At 49.7% G+C, this 20,806-nt stretch overlaps 1 protein-coding gene across 1 annotated transcript in view; it reads left to right on the forward strand.

Moving 5' to 3' along the window:
- The first annotated feature begins 275 nt into the window (after positions 1 to 275).
- LOC146854171 (aldo-keto reductase family 1 member B1-like) overlaps positions 276 to 20,806 on the forward strand; it is a 150,023-nt gene continuing 129,492 nt past the window's right edge. Inside the window, exon 1 of the mRNA XM_085651945.1 lies at positions 276 to 454. Coding sequence (XP_085508071.1) covers positions 389 to 454 — 66 coding nt within the window. The 5' untranslated portion in view covers positions 276 to 388. The remainder of the gene's footprint in view (positions 455 to 20,806) is intronic.

A 20,806-nucleotide genomic window follows, 5' to 3' on the forward strand; every position in this document is an offset into this window, starting at 1 on the left:
TTAAGCACAGTATCTCTCTTGATTGAAGGAGGCCAAATCAATGGGGTGATCTGAAAGGGGATACATGTGATCTGAAGGGGCGGACGGCGCAGTCATTTTGCCAACTGTGAGGGGAGCGGGGGTGGGGACCCCCGCTCCCCTCAAGCCTTGCGCCTGAGTGTTTGCAGAACTGGTTGGAAAATCATGACGTTTTCTGGCTTCCTCGCTCCAGCGTCCTGGCCAATGAAAAGCCTCTAAGTATCAGAGCATCTAAGGAGAGAGAGCTAGCGGGTGTGTCCCCGCGCACTAGTTTATGAAGCCTTTAGAGCTCGCGCTTCCTGTATTTCAAGCGCGCCTTTATTGACCGAAGTTCGTCTCCAGAAGAGCTGTCTCGCGACTTCCAGCAGTCATGGCTACCAGCGTGAAGCTGAACACCGGGGCTCTCATGCCAGCGCTGGGGCTGGGCACGTGGCAGGTAAGGTGGGAGGGCGTACATGTTCTTTTGCAGGGATCAGGCAGATCACGAGGTGCCGCAACAGGGGTTTCCAGCTCTTTTGTGACCTCTACACGTCTGGGCTCCACTTGTACATTTCGCCCAGGCCGGGAAAAAGCTTCTGACTGGCCCCGGAGTGAGGCTCGGTTAATGAGTCCCGAAGGTGCAAATGCTTTGGTGACCCGGTGCAGATGTTTTCAATGTGAAAAAAACCTCTCTGGATAGAAAAGTAGGACCTGCATTCATCTTTAATATTTAGATCACTAATTAATGACTTATTTATATAAATGGCACAGAAGCTGACCTTCCACAGCACAGCATGCGGGTGAACTGCTCTGAGTTACGCTAGCTAGTGTGAGTCCTAGCTAGTGTGAGTGTGGCTGATGTCTATCCTCTGTGTTCGGTGACAGAGTTTATTTACGTAAAAAACAACAACAGCTAAACGGCAGCACTGCTTTTGTGTTCGGTGTAAAGAGCAGAGAAAGTCCCTGTTGCTTTACTGATTGCTGTTACGATGCTCATGAAACGTTTGCAGACTCATGTGTATTGTTTTGCCTTTGTTGGTAGCAGGTCTGTACAGTGTGCAGCCCACTCCTCCGGTGCACTGTACTGGGTTGACCTCAACTCTTTACCCCCACTACCCCACCACCACCACATGTCACAGACAAGTATTTCCTCACCACATCACATGTTTGCAGTCTCTAAATGTAACATAGGTGGACGATTGATGCTTCATCCATCGCTGAGCAGCTCCGTGAACCATGGGGCAGCAGGTGCAGTGGCACCGGGGTCCACAGCCTTGATGGGCCCATTGAATCCCCATAACTGCTGTATGTTACTATGCCAACAGCACCAGAGCCCATGTCAGCCTTGCACCCTACTGACGTGTACAGCACCCGCCCCCAAAGCCTGGAGGAAAAGCACATAAAATAGAACACCCTCAGTGACAGGGACCCTGTCTCCTTGTAGCTTCTGTCGTCACCACTTTTGGCCATCGGTTTGTTGATCTGACCTTCACTCCACGCGATGCTTCGGGCTTTTTTCAAATTTGTAATTCGGCCCCAGCTCTCAATACCTCTTCCAGGGCCAGCTAGACATAGTTCGATTCCACAACTGGGGACAAACTTGCAGTTAAAAGTCGAGCAGGCTTGGAGTGAATTTACTGTTGGATCGGGGCCTGTTGGGTTTTGGGCCCAGGCCTTCGGGTGGGACCAGCAGTTGCTACAAACACAGCTGACCTCGGATACAGTCACGTGAGGCGTGGAGGTCAAATTACGGGTGGTGTGGTCTCGCATGATGCTACAACCCAGTCAAGTCTGGTGGTGCCCAGGAGTCAATACAATTAGTAAAATGTTGTTGGGTAACAATAGACATGTTATCCAGACCCAAGCGGTAACTGTGCTCTTTACAGGTATGTTATGTTAACAGAGTTCTACGTGGGTGAGGGAGAGTGGGCTGTGTTTAGAAATAACTTATGGGCTAAAAAGCACCTGCTGCAGAGTTCTTTGTGTGTCCAGCGGTTTTCAGGCAACAATAAACAATGTCAAGATATCTCTGGTGATTGTTTGTGCTGGAGAGAGACCGGATCTTTGCCTAGTAGCAGTTTTGATTCATTATAAAGTAATGCAGAGGATTAATGTGTCTGCTTCAAAGAACGTGCACCCTGCTCTTTGAATTGGCACTTTCTGGTTGACTGAAGAGGTGCCCCAGCCAAGCAGAACCTACCGCTCCCAATAAGGGCAGGTAATTACACACACTGTACAACCCACGGTCACCCTCGGGTAGCTTGGCACTAAGCAATCAGGCTTATTACAGAGGCAATGTGTAAAGCAAAGGCACAGCACTCCACCACGGTAAATATACGGCATGTCACAAATATTGTTTATAGCCAGCAAACCCATATTAATCAAGGCATCATGAATATCATCCATTTCTGAGCATAAATCACACTTGGTAATACTACTAGCAGTACTGGCCCAATTGTGTTGATAAGATATCGATAATATGCACACATGAGAAATGCCCTATTCTAAACCCCCCAGCACCCTCATATGGTGTGCCACGTTGTCAGCCCCAGGCCCATCCCCACAATCCTAATCATGCAATATGACACAGTTATAGGGTGCACTCTGGGCTACAACATGAGTAATATGTGCATACGCAGAATGATACACATTTTTAGGAGGACCGCTACTGGGGCCACGTGGCTAAAACCAATGTCAAATGTAGAGTACTTTTGGCAGGAAATCAATATATAAACCAACACCATCGCCTAGTGTTGCGAATCACAAGCGATCCACAGTCTGTCACTCTCTCACACACACAAACTCACTCTGCACCTCTACATTGTGAAACATGTACCAGCCCAGTCTATATGGGGCACTCTCGTACGCATACGCACACAACACCCTAATGCAGGGCCACTGATACCTAGTATGCCAATGAATAACGTGCTGCACACCCTGTGGTTCTAAGTCTCCCTCCACCTTCTATTCACCCCACTGTCCCAGACACCATGGATGGAAGATCACTAACAACTTTCTCCAAATACTAGGCTGCACGCAGCCAAGGTCACACTTAGTCTGGATCCCCCGAAAGAAGGTGGGGGATAGGTAGTAAGAATAAACAAGAGGCAGACGTAAACAAGGGGGCCCTGGCACCACTCAGGAAGTTTATAAGCAGGTTGCAAAACAGAAGCAGGCTGAGAGCAACAATTGGTTACAATCAGGGGTTTGTCAGGGCCTTCCAGCATCAGCCCAGTTCTGAGAAACACGGGGGGGCGAGGGGGGTCATGCAGTCTCTTGACAAACTCCCAAACTTTCTCGGAAGTGTTCCTCCAGATTAGTCACTCACTTTCCCTGGCACCAAGACGTTGGCAGGATGACCAGAAGGGGAGAGGACAATAGGTCCACCTTGATGTGGCCAGGAAGACACAAGTGAAGAATGGGAAATAACACAGGGGGAACATCTCAGTCAGAGGAGGCCCCCTTCCGGTACATGTTGATCACGAACATGCCCAGGCAATACGGGCACAAGGTTTGGTGCACAATACATTTGGTCAATTCAATTCAAAGTCTTTATTTCGATTTTCAATCATAAAAGACATCATTAAAATATTTAACAATTTTAAAGGAGAAGAAGGGGTTCTTTCAGGAGGGATTTAATATAAAAGATTTCATAACATTGTTTAAAAGCCACACCAGAACTGTATTACAAAATTCTAAAACAATTAAATCCATCATGGAGTGTAACATGCTTATTAACTTCAGTTATAAGTACACATCCCATTATAAGTAAACATTTAAAATGTTTAAAAGGCTTGTGATATAGAAAGGGGCTATACAAATGGAATCTAAAATATTCACAAAAAACTTAATTTACGTGCATGGATTATCCACATCCAATGAAGGAATTTTGCAACAGCAATAGTCACAGGTTGGGAGGTGTTAGTTTTAAGAAACCGTAAAGCCTCACCACCTGCCCGAAGGCCCAGCTGTAAACAAATAGGTTTAAGCCAGGACCGCCTAGGATCTTTATACTCTGGACAAATAAATAAAATATGCCCAATACTTTCCCGTTGTGTAGGACAGAAAGGACAACTAGGGTCAAGGCCTTCTCTCCATTTGGCAACGAAGGAATTAATAGGTAGTGTGCCCACCCTAAATTGATGGTATCTCTTTCTGTCCTCCACAACAGTAATGCAGTCCCAATAGCTTTCAAACACAGGCGAGTCTTTAATTTCCATAAAATCCGCAGTTAGTGATGGACCAATACATGAGCCAAATCTTTTCACTGAGACCATATTCCAGTACAGATCTCTTAAGGTTTTCCTAGGGGGGAAGGTATGTGCTGTTGGGTCTTCTCATAGACTGGCTAGGCCCATGGCAGAATCAATTACCTTAACCTCCCGCATCCAGTGAATTTTTCACGCCTTGTCTGCTCCTCTGACATCCATAAATGCCCGAGCATACTGTGTGAGATCTGGGGTAACCCACAGTCTCCTCCAGTATGCCACTGGTCTGTATCGGGCCATATCCTCCAAACATTGGACACCTAGGTCATAGAAAAGGGGGATCAGCGGGGTTGATACGGGAAGACCCGTGATTACTCGTAGAAACTTATTTTGGGCCCTAGTCAGCAGGGTGAGGTTACTGAATCCCCACAATTCCGCCCCGTAAAGAATTGCTGTTCCTATCTTTGCATCGTAAATTTTGAGTGCTGGTTTTATTGGCCTGGTATAGGAGAGGTGAAGCTCTTTTATTAGTGCTCCAATTAGCTGTGCGTGCTTTGTAACCAGCTGGGTAGTGTGCGGTTTCCAATCTAGCTTTGATGCAAGGGTTATACCCAGGTACGAAAAAACCTTAGTCTGTTCTAGTTTGACCCTGTTCATTTGCACATTTCCTCTTATATATTTAGACTTGTGAAGGACCATGAACTTGGTCTTACTTACATTTACTATAAGCCCATGGTCCTTGCAGAAAACCTCAAATACATCAATGGCTTTTTGTAAACCCTGTTGTGTCTTTGAGATTAATAGAGTGTCATCTGCAAACATCAACAGGGGGATCAACTTACCATCCAGCTTGGGAGCGTCGGTGGGGTGTTGCTCGAAGTAGTTGATCACCCTGTTGATGTATAATGAGAAAAGGGTCGGGGCTAGTACGCACCCTTGGCGTACTCCCCTAGCGATGGTAAATTTATCTGTTACACTGCCCAATTGGTTCCATCTAACTTGGGCAAAGTTGTCCTCGTGGAGCTTCATTAAAAAGGTCAAGATGTCAAGTGGCATGCCTTGATCTTCGAAAACTGCCCACATTTTTGCTCGTGGAACCAAATCAAACGCTGATATGAGATCAACGAAAGCGGCAAATAACGTACCCTCCCCCAACAAAACCACCCGCCAATAAATTAAAAGAAACCTAAAAACTTGGTCTATAGTGCTTGTGTGACTGTGGAATCCTGCCTGAAGTGGTGACAATACTTCCTCCTCCTCAATCCACCCTTGGATTCTCTGCAGGACAAGCCTTGCGACCACCTTCTGTATGCAGTCTATCAAACTTATGGGCCTATAGTTTCCTGGATCTGAGCGCTCCCCCTTTTTATAGATCGGTATGATCTCAGCGCCCTTCCTGGTATTCGGTATAGGTGATCCATTGGCGATACCGTTAGCCAGACATTGAATGTATGGTGCCCAAAGCTCCTTATCGTGCATAAACAAATCAGCTGGGACAGAGTCCAGTCCTGGTGCCCTACCCCTTGGGATGGTATTCAGTGCCTTTCTCACCTTGATTATCTCGAAGTTTAAGGGGATTATATCCTTATTAAAGGGGATGGGATCTTTACTAATCTCGCCATTCATTTCAAAAGATGCAAACTGGGACGCGTAATGCGAAACCCAGAGGTTAGGCGAGACATAGTTTATTGGTTCTTCCCTTTGTATCCCCCTGCCCCACTTAACCATATCCCAAAAGGTGCACATTGTTCGTTCTTTGCTAGCAGAGTGAAGGTCCCTCCAATAATCCTTGACCCAAGCATGTTTAGCATGGTATTGGGCTTTTTTGTAAGCGACACGGGCACTCTTAACACAATCTCTATCTTTAGTTTTCACTGCCTCAGTCAAGGCCTGGTACGCAGTCCTACACGACTTCCCGTACCATTGATCCTCCTTTCTGAGTGGCCTTTTAGGTTTGGTATAAGCCTTTTGCGTAAAAAAGACCCTAAGTTGATTAAAAAAATTTGTATGGATCGGGTTTACATTTGCAATAACCTCTTGAGTAATACAATTTTGTAAGGCAATTGTCGCCATGATGGTCAAATCCCTCATGGTTATTATCTGACTCATTCCTTAAACAATTTGCCCATTTAATATGTCTTGTATCATTTGATAGGACAATGTCAACCTTTACAGGAGAATCCTCCTGACAGTGAGATTTAAATAACTTAAATGATAGAAGTAAGGGGTCATGATCACTTTCAACCCTTTCCACTACCATCATGTCCTTGATACTGGGCCAGTTCTCTTTATTGGTAAGTATGTAGTCAATGCGGCTTTTTTGTAAACCATTATTAAACGTAAAAGCCCCATGTTTATCAGAAGCAGATCTACCATTGATTGCTCGTAGCCCCTGTCCGACACATAGGACCTTTAACTGGAGTGCGGCCTCTGTCCATTTTTTAATAGGCAGAAGTGTCAGCTGGGGAATATTCCATGTACGGTCTTCTTCTAGGGTAAGATCAACATCATAACTGTCTAGAGGTTCGAAACAGCAATTAAAATCGCCCGCAACTATAAAATTACCTTTTTTGCAATATATATCGAGGAGTGCATCTAATTCTTCAACAGTGTTTGAAGACTTGCCCCCGGCATCCCTCTTGCATAAACATTAAAAACAAAAAGGTCCTTCAATCCAGGACACTGGACTTGAATTAATAATATGTCGCTGCTTTTTGAATCCAATTGATTAACATTATACCTGCTATCTTGTCTGACCCATGTTAGTAGTCCCCCCTTTGCTCTACCACGGAGGCTAGGAATAGCAGGAACATTAAAACTAAGGTATCCTGGTCTAAATTCTGGTGCATTCAACCAGGTTTCCTGGAATAGTATTAGGTCCTTGCTATCAAGAAAGGTTGACCAGTCTGGTGACACTGCCTTATCTCTAAACCCTGCCACATTCCAGGAGACCAGTAATGAGAAAGCAGAATCAACATCCCTATTTTGGGTACCATTTAATTCAACATCCTGTGGACCTCCACTTACTTTTCCCCCTAATTGGGAAACCTCTTGCATCGGGCTATTGATATTGGTTAGTCCACTTGTCGGAGCTTTATCTGTCAGTACAGGGGGAGTTGTTTCATGTGGACCTATTCCAGAAGCTAGACTCAGTCTATGGGGGTTAACTGTGTTGATTCCTCATAGGTCCTGATCTTGTCCGTGTAAAAGTCAGTCATTAGTGTCCAGTGAGCTAAGAACCTCAAATCTATTACTCACTGGTGTAAAACTAATATGAGGGTCAACCCAAGTGACATGGTCTCTCCTGCTAATGGTGGCAGTATTACTAGGTGGGTAAAAATACCCCAATGGTAGTATATTGATACGATCTTGATGTATCCTTAATGATCCTGCCTGCCTCAGAATATGATCTACCAATTGGGGGGAACCAAAACTCACAACAACACAATCTCCCTCCATAGCCTTCCTAGTCTTTCCCACCCAGTCCACCCTTATTACCATCTTAAAGTTGTTAAAAAGATGTTCACCTAACACTGTTCTTGTGTTCCAAAAATGGAGTACTTTATTTTTAAGTGTGGACCAATGTTCCTCTTTACCATAAAAAGTTTTGGGGACATTTGCCAAAATGATGGAATACGGGCATGCCTCTGGGGGGAGGTGGAGACTTATTTCTTTCAGGGGAATGTAATCTATATGATGTAAACTACCCCTAGGATCCCCACAACCAAACTTTACTCCACTAACTGAAGTTGGAATGTTTGGTGGTTGTGTCGCCTAAGTGACTATAGGTTCTTTGGGTTCACTCGAGCTACATTTGGTCACTCCAGACACTTCAGGACACACAACGAAGAGTTGCAAATTCCATAACTCCCTAAAAAAGAGGCCTTCTGTTTGGCACACGTTGATGTAGGTTGCACTACACCTCCGAGGGTCCCACCCTGTGAATCAGAAACCACATGCAATGAGTGTGCAGTCGGCTTGTTGCTTGAGAGAAATGCACCACACATGACGAAGCGGGCCACTTTGGATTCTGCAACATGTGCATCTGCTCACTATCAAGACGCTTATGCGTGCCAAGGTCCCTCCATACAGAGCCACTCACCTGAGATGCGGACTCGATTTTGGGGTTTCGCACTAGGCACTCCGGTCTCCAGGCACGATTCTTAGTACGAATCTCACACGGCACTGTCCAGAGAAATTCAGCAGGCAATGTCGGCATTTCGAGACTACCGCTTTCCAGATGTCACCTATAGACGGTATGGGTCCCTCGTAGGAGATCTTTGATGTCCTTGAGATCTCTGAGAGAACAGAAGACCAGGCAACTGGTTCTTGGGGGAGCCCACTTCAGTGCTACACATCAGCAGGTAGTTGGGGCAAGCCAGCAACTATTCAGCAAGGCCGCATGGTCCTTTCCAATGGCAGTAATCCTTCTTGTACACAACAGAGTTTTCCTGGCTGTGTGCACCATGCAGGCCAGGTTCTCTCGTCCTGTGACCCCACAAGCAGATCTCACCCCCTTGTGGGAGGGTGGCACCAGCAGTTATTACTGCAGTGGGCCTTTGAAATTGGGGGGGTTTCAAGGGTATCGCTTTGAACCACAGATGTGCCCCCAAAATGTACATCCTGTTTTCCATAAAGCCACAGAATACAGATCTCTGTCTTTATGAGGGCCATGACCTGACTCCAGATGCAGTGTTTCCCAACCCCTTCTTCCCATCTATTCCACCAGGCCCCAAAATGGCGGAGGTTGGCCATCCCGATTGCATAGAAATGTCCATATTTCTATAGGTGGCAATTCTAAGCGAGATTGCCAAGTCCCGTTTTTACCATTGGAAAGGGTTTGGCATCGCAAATCCATCAATAGGAAACATCAAGAGGCTGAGCCACTGCAATCCACAATTGCAGCTGGAAGTACTGTCCAGTGCTTCCCATCTTAACGTATTGGAACAGCTGCCTCGTAGGTAGGGAAAGACACAAGGGTATTCCTGCCTATCTGGGCAGGGCACACCCTTCATCCTCAGAATGGCTAGGGGTTGCTCAAGTCCAGCTTGAGTATGCGTGCAATGGCGCCATCACAGACCTGCAGTGGCAGGTTAGACACGTTTATAAGCATGATCTGTGCAAGTGCGCACACCGGCCCAAAATGGTTACCGGAGACATGGCTAAACAACATCATTAATGCAGACCTGCTCATGTTTAACACCATCCTTGGTGCCTGTGCGTGGTCCAGCCTGCAAGGGAAGGTGGGACACCGGCAAAGCCCATCGTTGGAGCCAGTGCGCACACTGGCCTGCAGTAGCAACCCTGTGATAGGTGTCTAGAAACATCATTGGCGCAAGTGCACCAGCCGGCTTGCAATAGTAGACCGAACACATACTCAGCACACCCTTAGTGCCAGCGCGCACCCCGCATGCAATGGCAAGCGGATAATCTGCTTCCCTCCTTCATGTAAGCACCACTTCCTACCATGGGTAAGAAAGGCGTGCGCACTTCCACACTGCTCTGAGAGTGGGAAAGTGCTCCATGCCTTTCGGCCACAACAGGGGCCTCAGCCAACACGGAAGGTGTCTCATTGGAGGGGGGCGCTAGAGGGCGCGCACGCAGTATGGCCGCACTTCGGTGAGGCTCCTGCTGCCTGGACACGCTATCCTACAAATATCCTGCTTTCCCGATCGCCTGCCGGACCGTGACCGGGTGTACCTGTGGCTGCTGGTCCCCGGCGGCCCCGACTAAAGTTTGGAAGCCGAGAGCCCATCGAGGACTTTGTGGGACGCGTTGCAAGTTCCGCCGGACCGGTGGCTGAGGCGTGGCGGTGACGGCGGCCGGAATCTGGAGCCACGCGATCCCGGTGCTGTACACGAGGCAGTTAGGCCCTGGCCTGCCCCCTGGCTGCTGCGGCGACCGTTGCTGTGGAGAGCGCGGGGGCTGCACGGTGTGCAGAGGCGGCGAGGAACGGAGGGGCTCTGGACTCTTCTCGTGCCTGGCTTGGCCCCCTCCCACCCCCCCCCTGCCGTGTGAATTGCCTGGGCCTGGCGGCGGAGAGAAGTGATCCTGCGATTTGGGGTCAAGCGGTGCTGGTGGCCGGAGGGGTCTCTCTGCGTGGCGCCAGAGGTGCACCGGCCCCCTCCCCCCCCCCTGCTTTACCTGGGCACTGCTGACTCGCCGCCGGGGGTGCTCCGGACTCCCCCCATCCCTCCTACTGCACTCGCTGCGACAGGACTCTGCGGCCTACCGGAGGTGGCGCTGAGCCGAGACTGCGGCGGGGCTGCTGGCGGAAGAGGGATACGCCGCGCTGGCCTAGCGCTGCACGGACCGAGCTTTCACTGCTGTTGGGGACCTCTGGGGCCTGCTCCTGGACGACTCCCCTTGCCTCCCCTCGCTGCGGCCTGGAGGCCCCCCTGCTGGTGCTATGCTGGTGTCCCTGACGAGAGGGCTTCTCTTCGTGGGCTTGCATCCTTCCAGTGCGCGAGCGGCCGGGGCCCGCGGCGGAGTGCTGGCTGATTTCGCCCTTGGGGCGGTGTGGACTGTCGGAGGGCTCTCTTCCTGGGCTGCTCCTGCATTGCTGGGTGGGGCCGTCGTCTGCACCGGCGCCTACCGGGGCTGAACTGCCCTTTGCCGGCCCCTGTTTCCGACCTGCTGGCGACGAGGACGGCCTTGGCCACTCTGGGGTGTGAGGCAGCCCCCCACAACGAGCCCACGATGGGCAAGCATGACGCTAAACAGGCGAAGCTGTCGTTTGCTGCCCCAGCTGCGAAACCAGGGCTGCGGAGTGCGCCGGATGATGGAGGCGCACGGGCCCCCCCGGGGCTGGACGTGGACGCGGCCCCGCCGCCGATGGATTTGCAGCAGATGATGCGGGAGATGAGGCAGGGCTTCGCCACAGTGGTGGATAAGGTGGACCGCTTTACTTCCCGTATGGATGCGTATGTGCAGAAAATCGATGCCCATGAGGAGCGCCTTACTGAGACTGAACGGCGGATCTCGGAGAACGAAGATACGACTGCTTCCCACTCTACACAGCTCACTAAAATGGACAATGTCCTGCGCATTATAGCTGCTAAAAATGAGGAGTTGGAAGCCCGCAGCCGCCGTAATAATATCCGCGTGGTGGGTGTGCCAGAGTCCACCAACACGGGGCGCATGGAGGATTATGTGGAGAAGATTCTCATTGCCTCTATTGGCGCGGACGCCTTCTCTAAACAGTTCATCGTGGAGAGGGCGCACCGGTCACTTGGCCCGCGACCGCGTCCCGGCGCCCCACCCCGGCCCATCATCGCGCGGCTCCTAAACTACCGCGACCGAGATGCTGCGCTGCGGGCTGCACGTGCGAACCAGAATTTGTCCTTTGAGGGTGTCAGCTTCACCGTCTTCCCAGATTTCACGCCTGTTGTGCAGGACCAGCGTCGGAAGTTTGTTGATGTTAAGAAAAAGCTGAGAGCTTTCCTGATCGACTATGCATTGCTCTACCCGGCGAAGCTGCGTGTCACCCATCAAGCGAAGCAACATTTCTTCACGAACCCGCAGCAGGTGGAGGACTTTTTGAAATCCCTGCGGAAAACGCGTCGTGACCGGCCTGATGAAGAGGATGTGGCCCCAGAGAACGAACATTGACTGCTAGCCTGGGGGTTAACGGGATCCCTTCCCTGCATTACTGTGCGACTTCTCTGTGCCTTTCCTGTTTGCCCGCCCCTGTGTGCCACTTGATGGGCTATGTACTGACTGAGTGAAGATGGCCCGGTCGCGTGCTGGACAGGGATCGGTAATGTATGCCAGGCACCACCCTTCTCCCTCCCTCTATGACTATGGTGGGTTACGGGTAGGCATGGGTGGATCTGTGTGCCCTCTGGATGTCCCCTGTAGGGTGTACCCCCTGGACTCTATTGACTGAGTTGCTCCTGTTGAGCTTTTTGAGGGTTCTGATGGGTGGGGGGTGGGTAGACATTTCTGGTGAGTTGGGGTTGCTTCAGTGGGTGTGGGGTGGGGTGGTGGGGCGCGGGGCTTTGTGGGACACCTTAGCTCTGTGGAGATGTGGGTCTGCTTTAGGGGCGGTTGGGTGGGATCTGAGGTCAAGGTTCTGGGGGACTGAGTGCCTCGCTTCCCCCCGTTGCTCGGCACTGGCGCCTGGTGCTGGGTATCTGCTAGGGCAGGCAGCCGGGTTGGTTTTGAGACCCGGAATGGTTCTTGATGATGTTGTTATGTTTGATACAGCTGTGTTCAGGACGCTGCCGTCCATGGCATCATTCCACGCTTTTGGTGTTTATTTGCGGCATGGTCCCCTGTGGGGACGTGGTGGGTACCCATTTGTTGAGGATAGATTCTGCTTAGGCTTGACTGGTGATGTGGACTGTGGAGCGCTTGTGGTTTGGTGCGTGGTGTGTAGAGCAAATCACGCGCGCGACAGATGGGGGATGACTGAAAGAGGCCCCTTTGCCGCTGCACTTCCTACCTGTTTTGGGTCGACCTGGCTATGGGGGACACTGATTTGAATATACTCACGTGGAATGTCAGAGGCCTGGGGGACCCTAGAAAGCGGAGAAACGTCCTCTCCTACTTAGATCGCCACGCTATACACATTGCGTTCCTTCAGGAGACCCATTTCCGGGCGCAGGCTACCCCTACCTTTGCTAACAGGTGGGCGAAGTACTCTACCTTTTCGTCTTACTCCTCATATTCCCGTGGTGTTGCTATATTAGTTAAACGGACCACCCCCTTCGTGCTGGCGGGTACGAAAAGTGATGCCCAAGGCCGATACTGCCTGATGTGGGGGAGACTGGGACATAGAATGGTCACTCTGGCCTGTTGCTATGGTCCCAATGTGGACGACCCTGCCTCCTTCGTTGACCTAGGTGCGGATATAATAGGTGTGGGTACGCAGCACCTCATACTGGGGGGAGATTTTAACGTCACACTTGCCCCGGCGCTTGACAGGTCCCACCCGGCCCCGCATCATTATACACGGTCCCGGGAGATACTTCTGGACATCATTACGGAGCACAGGCTGATTGACGCATGGAGACACCTCCATGCGGACGGCCACGAGGGTACTCACTTCACGGCGCAGGCACGCTCCTGGGCCAGGCTCGATTACGTCCTCCTGACCCCACAATTTCATGCGGCGCTGGTTGGAGCGCAACACCTTCCGCGTACATTCTCGGACCATGCGCCGGTGCGAGTCACACTGAGGGCGGCGGAACTAGGCCCCCCTCTGGCGGCCTGGCGTCTGCAGCCCATGATGCTTCTCGATACCCTTTTTCAGGAGGAGCTGCGGGAGGAATGCTTGGCTTTCTTTGAGCGCAACAAGGACTCTGTGCAGGACGTTGAGACTATCTGGGATGCTTTCAAAGTGACCCTGCGGGGTATTTGCATTGCCAAGGGGTCCGGTGTCCTGAAGAGCATTATGGCGCGCCTGCGCACCTTGGAGGATGACCTTCGGGCGCTGGAGACGTCGCTTGCGGCCAACCCTGATGATGCCAAGCTGGCGAGCATTCGGGACAAAATTTCTGAGTATACTGCGGAGGCCACCCGGGAGGCTAACTTTCGAGGCAAATACTGGGTTGCCCGGAGTTACGGTGAGGGTGAGAGGCCGGGGAAAGCCCTGGCTGCAATGATGAGGCTAGCACGACCGCCTAATACGATCATGGAGATTGTAGGGGTGGATGGCACAAGGTACAGTGAGACCGCACATATCCTCAACGCATTTGTAGCCCACTATAGTGTGCTCTATGCGTCCACTAGAGTTGGAGAGCTCCAATTGCATGATTACCTTGACGATGTGTCTCTGGGGTGGCTTAGCGATGCGCAACGAGAGTTTCTGAGCTCCCCTTTTGAGCTAGACGAGGTGAGAGAGGCCATTATGCAGATGAGGTCGGGTAAAACCGCCGGACTCGACGGGATACCCATTGAATTTTACAAAACCTATATTGACTTTATGGCCCCAGTGTTGAGAGAAGTCTACAAGGATGCATTGGAGGTGGGTCATCTCCCCCCATCGATGCGCATGGCCCTCATCACATCGCTCCTTAAACCGGGGAAGGAGGCCAGCGACTGCGACTCCTACAGGCCTCTCTCCCTCCTCAATTGTGATGTGAAAATTTTAGCCAAGCTCATCGCCAATCGAATCAATCTATTACTCCCCAACCTGGTACTGCCCGACCAGGCCGGTTTTGTGCCAGGTAGGGCCACGACGCATAACTTGCGCACTTTCTTTTCGATCCTTAATTCTGTGCATGAAGATCTGCCCATGGCCGCCGTGTTCCTGGATGCCACGAAAGCCTTCGACTCCCTTGAATGGGACTACCTGTTCCAAGTTCTGGGGCGCATGGGTTTCCCGGCTGTATTCATCTCGTGGATTAAATTATTGTATACTGCCCCTATGGCCAAAGTCTTAGTGAATGGGAGGTTGTCCTCTGACTTCCCCATTACCAGGGGCACCAGGCAGGGCTGCCCCCTTTCGCCTCTATTATTTGCTTTGGCCATGGAACCTCTGGCGGCCAAACTGCGGCAACACCATCGTGACAAAGCACTCCGGTGCTTCCAGAGGCAGATACTTGTATCAATGTATGCCGATGATATCACCCTCTATGTACGGGAGCCGAAGGAAAATCTTAACCCGATCCTCCGCGAATTCATTCGGTTTGGCATGATTTCCGGCATCCAGATCAACTGGAGCAAGTCTTGTTTGTTTCCCCTGACAGCCTCCACTGGAAGATTTGTGCCCGACTTCCCCCTTGCCTGGTGTGACGGGGACTTTAAGTACCTGGGCATCCGCATTGAAAAAAACAGAGATGAACTTATGAGGGCTAACTATGGGACGGCTCTGTCCCGCATTACAGATTCCATCACTCGATGGATCACCCTACCCCTTTCAATGGCTGGCAGGTCCTCACTGATTAAGATGGTGATCTTGCCGCAGCTGCTGTACCTTTTCTTGAATATTCCCTTTTATCCTGGTGCTATTTTCTTTCGACAACTCCGCTCGGAACTTATTAGACTAGTCTGGGGCGGTAAGTCACCCCGGCTCCAGTGGGACATCCTGATCAGGCCCTTTGAGCAGGGTGGTTTTGGCATTCCCAACTTTGAGCTCTACTATCAGGCAGCCCAGGCGCACTATGCTTACTATTGGATGCGGCAGCCCCGATATATGCCCCAACTAGCGGCTGAGCATTGGTTGGCCCACCCCATTCCCATAGAAGGCGCGCTGTACATACCGGGGACAGGCAGAGATAAGACGCCCACGACACTGATCAGTACGGTGACTGCGTGGACCAAGCTGGCTGCCGCTCTAGAGCTAGAAATGGTGTACACGCCACTCCTGCCTCTTGTTTACCATCCTAACATGCCCCTGCTGCAGGAGGCGGGTTTCCGAAAATTGCTTCAAGCTATTCACGTGAAGACGTGGGGCGACCTGTACCACAACGGCACGTTCCGGTCCATGGAGCACATGTATGCCACCATCCAGCCTACTCCCCTCGATGTTTTCTTATACCTACGCCTACGGCAGGGGCTGAGGGCCCTCATGCCCTGCTTCCCCCAGGAGCCCCCGCATTTGGCTCCGCTGCATCGTATACTGAGCGATGGCACTCCAGCTAAGCTTGTCTCCAAAATATACCGATCGGTCCACTCCTCCACGCAGGCGCCACAGTTGGCAGCCAGGGAGAGATGGGACCGAGAGTTAAATGTCCCGCTGACGGATAAACAGTGGCAATTCTGCCTGATGCAGACGGACCGCGTCTCCTCCAGTAGCCGCCTCAGGATTATCCATTATAAATACCTTCATGGGCTCTACTTCACGCCCGCCAGACTTCACAGATATCGGCTTCGAGACAATGATAATTGCGACAGATGCCGGGCTCCAGGTGCGGACTTCCTTCACCTGGCGTGGACGTGTGATGCAGTTCACCGCTATTGGTGCCGGGTGTTTGAGGCGCTCTCAAAGATGATCGATACAATATTGCTGCCCTCCCCTCTCCTGGCCCTGTTGGGTTATGTAGAGCCTATACAGGCGGCGCACCGTAAATTCATTGCGCTGGCCTTTCTGCTTGCGAAAAGGAGAGTGGCGTGTCGCTGGGGCAGAGGCAGGGCCCCAAAATTTAAGGACTGGATGAGAGATCTTGTTTACTGTCAAGATCAGATCCGAACGTACTCTGAGCTCATGCCGCCCACGTCGCGGCCCGCTGATATATGGGCCCCATTACAATGTTATCTCCTTGCTGGGGCGACGGCCCCGGATGGCAGCCAGGATGCTGAATGAGCTCGTACTGTGGGGTGCAGCGACTGAGGGTACTTGCCCGAGATTGGGTCCGGGATTTGCTGGCATTGGTCGCGCTTAAGGAGTGGGTCTCCTCTCTGGTTTGCGGGAGGGTGTGTTGCTGTGAGAATTGTGGTGTGGGTGTTCCCCCCCCCCCCCCCCCCCCCCAAAGGGTCCATACCCCTTGCAGTGATCTCTTGGATTCCGTACTTTAGATAATGTTTTACAATGGGTTTGTATTGCTGTCCACGTCACCCCTGCAAAGAATGTGTCTTCGTTACATCTTTCCGGCCTTCTCTGTATCGCCCATATTGAGATGAGTGCGCACTGGCGCTCCTTGTAACACAGCTGTATGTTTACTTTGTCTTAAAATGTCAAAATAAAATTTAAAAAAAGGTGTCTCATTGGAGGATGCTGACCACCAAGGTAGGGAGAACCTCCCCTGGGGGTTCTTCCCTACTCAAAAAGCAGACATGCTTGTGTCCGTGGCTCACCTACCCCGAACTCTTCCTTTGGGACATACCCCAGGACCTCTCTGGCAGTAGGGAGGCCCCCCTCAGTGTTGGCTCACTAGTATGGGAAGCCAACCGGAGCAGGTTACATGATTGGCAGGTGAGTCCAGTGGGAGCACAGTGAGTGCTACGTCCCACTACTAGCCAGTGCTGAACCGCCCTGGGTATGTGGTGCACCTTTTTCAGGGCGCTCACAGGGACAACAACTAACCCAACCATGTAGACACCCCCTCTTAACCTAGATAAGAGGGGGGCTATTACGTTCCCATTGCAGTAGAATGGAAATGTGAACCAGAGGGACACAAACTGAAAGTAGGCAAAGACTAAGAGGGCAAAAAGCAAAATGTTTTGGGAAACTCTCCCTAAGAATGCTATGTCCAACACCTGCCAATCACAGAACTGTATATTTTGATGTAGCTCAGTGGTATGCTGCTTTTGTTGCAGAGATATTTTTGTTACTTGCAGGTCATAAGCTACAATCCTAAAATAGCACAGTGGCATATGAACTGTCATCAAAGAGCTGCATGCAAGCTGCATGGTATAAACAAGGCCACTGGAATTATGTGATTGTGCGGCTACGTTGATTTTTGCATACTAATGGATCTGTCACATTTGCCACATAATCCATCATCTGCAACATAATCTTTGCACTTTGCAAAGGTCACTGGATACCTTTCTGTTGGTAATTGCTATGTTTGGGTGTTAAATTGGTTCTAAAGAGGTGCAAGACAGTGTTAAAAAGTGTAACAGGCATTGTCAAAGCTAATAGTTCTCAGAAATACCAGAGCTATTGGACTTGTTAATGTGAATGTCTTTTAGCCATGTTGTCTAGCAGCACATCTGCTGTTCAGCATAGTAAAAAAAAGCGCTATGATGTGGCCAGCGCAGGCCACGTCATAAAACGGTTTTGTATAAGAAAGCCCTCAAACAAAAACATCAATATGTTACACGTCTGTAGTCACCATTTCGTGTAGTAAGGAATAAACATCCAAATACTAAGCAGTAAGGAAATCAAGACAAAAAAGTATGACAACAATATGAAAACACACAATTTTGTGAGTGATACATATATGCATCGTGGCAGGACCTTCAATTTCGGTAAGCGCTGTTCTGCACAATGATGGCAATTCATTGCCTTTTTGAAACCAGACCTTCATAATGAGAGTGTGGATGATCTGCACTTTACTTCCAGAAGCAAGCCCTCACCTCTAGCTGTCACCCTCACTGTCATCTGAGACTGGAAACCACGAGGCATCTCAGTCTGTCACTTGTGGAAGTCAGAGCACAGGTTTCCTGTGTGTGCAACAACTGGCAGGGCAGGCCTTGCGCAGTAAACACAAGGAGAGATGAAAGTGCCCTATGAAGTGTAACAGTCTAACTGGGATGCTGGAAAACAGCATAGGGGCACCTTGTGGTAGTGCCACTGGAAGAAAGAATGGCATTATTAGTCCTGGCATTCTGAGCGTTACTTCTGGATACAAACAATTAGCCCCTAAAGCGTAATCAATTATAATGCATACATCATTTCAATTTGCGGTAGTATCTAAACAAAACAAAACAAAGCCACGCAGGGAGAGCTAATGAAACATGAAGTCTGAGATATTAAAGACACTTATTACCAGGAAAAGCATACAATTTGATATGACCATTAGCATTAATAACAAGCAACACCAGGACATTCATTTTAAAAAATCCTCTCACTTTGAAGTCTGAGCCATAAAAGTGAACAGGTGCCCTCGGACCACAGGGTCTGACATTTGACCTCGGTCCCTGAATGCACCGCAAATGTGACGAGAGAAGAACAAGATTTACAGCCCTGTTTACAGAAACAGCTTGGAGCGAGTGAAAACATGAGCGCTCATGTGAAGAGCTCTTAAAGAAAAAAGTAATTCCTAAAACAGTTCCTAAAATGGGACCAGAGGGTGGATAGGAGTAATTGGTCCATACTCTTGGGGAGGGCTAAACATAGGCATGATGTATACATGCGATGGGCAAATGCGGAGAAAGAATATGAGCGCAAGGATGGTGCTAGCAATTGGGAAGCCTATGGGCGGGCTGAAGTCCACATTTTGAATACAACAGTCTCTTTGAGACAGCATATGCGTTGTTTAGCTAAGATCTAAACATGCCAAAATAATGAAGAAATACTATTAGAAAATGTGCCACATTATGCTGCAAAATTTGCCTCATCTTGCTGTATAATTTAGTCTACTCTGCCGCATAATTTAGCCCACTCCTGCCACATTATTCCAGTGGCCCTGAATAAAGGTTAGAATCTTATGTTTTTACCCCCAGCATTTCATTATCCTAATGTTATTAAAGGTGTGTTTGGGTTGAAATGATTCCTTGTCTCTGTATAATGCGTGTGTGATGTAAAGTGCTCTAACACTTTACACCGGTATGAGTAGCGCTATTAAACACATTACATGCATGTGAGAGAGGGGCTATGGAGAGATGAGGGTCACTTTTGAGGGTGAGTAATTGTGATCATCTACTAGGTTGAAGTGCCTAAATAAAGTATAGGAACTTTGATCCTGAGTCCAGTGGGGGCAGGGTCAGTGACTGTGGGCCGGCATCAGAGATGTGGCTAAAAATAACATATTCGGAAACTATTTTGTCTGCCTTTCACGTTAAAGAAAGTGTATATAAAATAAAACACAGGCCTTAAATGTAAACTAAATGCAAGTTAATGTAATATTTGCTTAGTAAAAGCTCAGTTGGTTAATAAGATCACAGCAGATATTCTGTTGAACCAGTTACAGAATTGGATCCCACTTGTTGTAGTGGGGAATAGTGAGTATTTATTGTGCTACGAGGTCACAGCCTTGGAGTGAAAGCACTATGAATATCCAACCTTCTTATTTAAAATTGAAGTACACACAGCATAAGAACACAACCCAAAACAAAGCTGGTAACACCCTTACATTACCACTCAAAAAGAATACATATTTGTCAATATGGAGCTTCAAATGAGTCCAACATTTAAAGTAGTATAGTGTACTCGGGCAGCCTTTAGATGTACTGATTAATCAGTTGCCACATTTATGTCTTTCAAGTCGCAGGCACCCTGGGGAGAAGCCTGGTTGTTCTTTAGCTGAGTGCCTCTCGCTTGTTTTCACACTACAGGAGATCCCCTCTCTCAGTGCTTTAAATGGAAAAAAATAAGTGTAGGTACTCTCCAAAATGAGATGTGGACTAGGGGGCGGGGCTTGTGGTGGGGCTAGGGGGCGGAGCTATGGGCTGCGCAAAGGGATCCAGCCAGGGGCCCATTTAAGCATAGTTGCACGCAGACAGGGCATTCGGTACATGTATTTTAGAAACGCTTACATTCGCTGCTGACCACATTAATAAACCTTGATTCCCACCTTCTCTGCTACAGCATTACTATCGCCACCTTCCTCCTTTGTCTGGTTGCAAACAAGTGCTGCTGTACTCTGCTATGCCAGCAGGAAGCCTTCTCTTCGATTTCCCGAGAGTAACTAAATATGTCTGTTAGCAGGCCCTGCTCGCACACGTACAGTTCTATGCACTCCACAGAGCCTAAGTGGACACTGTGCAGGCGCACAACGCCCATTGAGCTCAAAGGGGTTCAGCCCCCCACACCCCCACTCATGTGTGGCAGCTCGGGCTAAGACAGCTTCCCGGGCACACCCTCAGGCAGAATGAATTAAAAACAGTAGATCTGTCTTTCACCGGTTAGACGGAGCATGCCATGTATCCCCAGTGCTTAAATTGTGTTGGTGGTTCCAGTGCTCGGCACCGGCACTTAACTGTCAGCACCAGGACTTATGGGAGTCTGCCACAGGTTGGCACTGTTTTTCTGATTTAGAGATGAGCACAAC

The sequence above is a fragment of the Triturus cristatus genome, chromosome 4_1, assembly GCF_964204655.1.
Source record: "Triturus cristatus chromosome 4_1, aTriCri1.1, whole genome shotgun sequence".
Taxonomy (NCBI): domain Eukaryota; kingdom Metazoa; phylum Chordata; class Amphibia; order Caudata; family Salamandridae; genus Triturus; species Triturus cristatus.